At 39.1% G+C, this 2383-nt stretch overlaps 1 protein-coding gene across 1 annotated transcript in view; it reads right to left on the reverse strand.

Moving 5' to 3' along the window:
• Nucleotides 1–2009, reverse strand: part of LOC108558384 — a 3242-nt gene extending 1233 nt beyond the window's left edge. The window contains exon 1 of the mRNA XM_017915288.1: nt 1382–2009. Within this exon, the coding sequence (XP_017770777.1) occupies nt 1382–1964 (583 nt within the window). The 5' untranslated portion in view covers nt 1965–2009. The remainder of the gene's footprint in view (nt 1–1381) is intronic.
• Between the last annotated feature and the right edge of the window lie 374 nt (nt 2010–2383).

Genomic DNA, 2383 nt, shown 5'->3' on the forward strand with positions numbered 1-2383 from the left:
AATTTCACATTTAAAAGGATCTACAACCCAATTCACAGTTTGTATATCAAGATCTGGAAAGTAGTCAGAGAACCGCTCTCTGAGTTTGATAAGATGAAATTAGAAAAATTTCATTTTTACCCCATTTTGGTTAATTTACCACGGTTCCCCGACCGCTGAGCTACAGGAATGGCTCAAAAATTGGAGAATAAAAGTTAACGAAATGAATTCGTGCATATCACATTAAAACTAAAGAAACACTGCCCAAATCATGAAAAGTCATGTATCTCGACAGAAGAAGCACCAACGTATAACTTATCCAAAGGTTTCAATCAAAATACCTGAGAAATGTCGTCAGGACATGTAGATCTTATATATATGATCGAGGATACAATACCAACGTTTAGTAGTAGATACAAAGATAGACTGAAGTCAAATACTAATATTATGGCTACTGGTCTGTTTTACAACAGTGAAACAATAAATAGGCGTTGCAAATTTAGTACATAGATTTAAATAATCATCAAATTGGTAAATATCCACAGTGAATTTGATGTTAAATTACGATATAAAAAATGTATTTGTAACTTTAACTTTTCAATCTTTCAAAGTATATTAGTATAATTATATGATTAATAGATAAAAGATGTAGATTTTAGTAATTAATATTGATTATGGTATAGTCAAGATGGATAATTCTAAATCCAATCGGATTCCCGTCAAATATAGAAATCAATTCCTTTTATAAAAACCAACGCGAATGGATTTCAATGCAGTTGAATTGCGGTTCTTTCTATCCGTCCCATCTCTTTTCCGGTCGTTCCCTTACTTCAATCCTCGCGCCTTTCATGCGGTGATTCGGTGTACCCGAACAAGTGGATCCGGGATCTCCATTATTTAGAGCCTTAATAAGTCTCCGCGAATCGCGAATTTATTTTAAGCGCATTTAGCCTTACGTCTAGAGAGAAAAATAAATGGAAGATGCGACGAGGGATGGACAAGAAAAAAAAAAACTATATGTACTATATAGTATACTATATAGTAGACACGCGCTCCTGCTGCGATGAAAAGGGAGGACTTTTCCTCTGAACGCGTGGAGCTATTCAAACACGTAGCTCATCTTTAATTCAACGAAGAGTGTTAGCGTTTTATAGCCATGCATGGAACGTTCCATTTGATTTTTTTCATCCTCCGCTGGAACTAGCTTTTACCATGTACTATTATTTATTTAAATGCTGAATACAAGAGAGAGAGAGAGAGAGATAAAAAAAGCGGGTAGTTAGGGCAGAAAGGCCTACTTCGCGCGCGCAAGGAGGAAACGGTTATTTAAATTCGTAAGTAGGTTAGGGGGTGTGAATATGTTTCCGCGAGAGGTCGTCCTTTATTTATTCAAATCGCTTACCTATTGTAGTGATGAGTGTCAGGGAGTACAGGAAGGACGAGCTGAAGCTCCATCGGTGCGGGTGCTGATGGTAGAGGATGGTAGAGTCGCCTGGTCCGACGTAGCCTGCTCCAGATCTAAGAGCTCTGAACAGCGCTTCCTGGAACTCCATCACTTCTTCGGCCGCCAATCTCGTCCAATTCTCTCTATACAGAATGTTTAGGTTCTCCGTGATGCTCCATAAACGCTCTACGGTTTGCGAACGTAAATCTCCGGCGACGCCGCCTCCTTCCCGTTTCAAACTGGATTTGGAGGCGGCTATGGAAGTGTCCCGGCGAAAACCGCCTTCCAAGGCCATGAACACGAAAGCCCCGAGGATCGTGTATCCCAATACCATGCAGCAAACTGCGACGGTTGCGAAGACGGACGTGGAGGACCTCTTCGGGCAGGTGTAGCAGCAGCACAGGAAGGACTCGCGGTTTCTGTATGTCTCCGCGTGGTCATAACAACACTTCTTCGGGGCTGGACTTCCGGGTGGAGAGACGCGGCGAGGGTAAGCGAAGGTGGGGTACGAGGGTGGCGTCGTCGGCGATATTCCGTGCATCTTTGATCCTTTTTACGATCCTTTATACATCATAGCAGCATCCTGGAACAAACGGAGACAAACGATATTGAAAATCGAAATTCTTCAAACAGTTTGCATATAAAACACATACAAATATTTCAATTTGAACAAAAAAAAATAGAAACTCGATTTCTACAAGCGTCGAAATAATTTCAGTTTAAACTTTATCCAATGAGAATTCTTCGAGTATTTTCTCACAAAATAAAATCTAATAATTAGTCCATGTTACATAAAATTTCATCATTTATCCTTTATACTTCATAGAAACATCCTGAAACAAACGATAATGAATATGGAAATACTTCATGTTACATAAGTTTTCTAAATTCTATCCTAAAACAAACGGAAATGAAAGATATGGAAATTCTTCAAATTATTCAAGTTTAACAAAAAATAAA

This window comes from Nicrophorus vespilloides, unplaced genomic scaffold (genome assembly GCF_001412225.1).
Source record: "Nicrophorus vespilloides isolate i.1.1-1 unplaced genomic scaffold, Nicve_v1.0, whole genome shotgun sequence".
NCBI lineage: Eukaryota > Metazoa > Arthropoda > Insecta > Coleoptera > Silphidae > Nicrophorus > Nicrophorus vespilloides.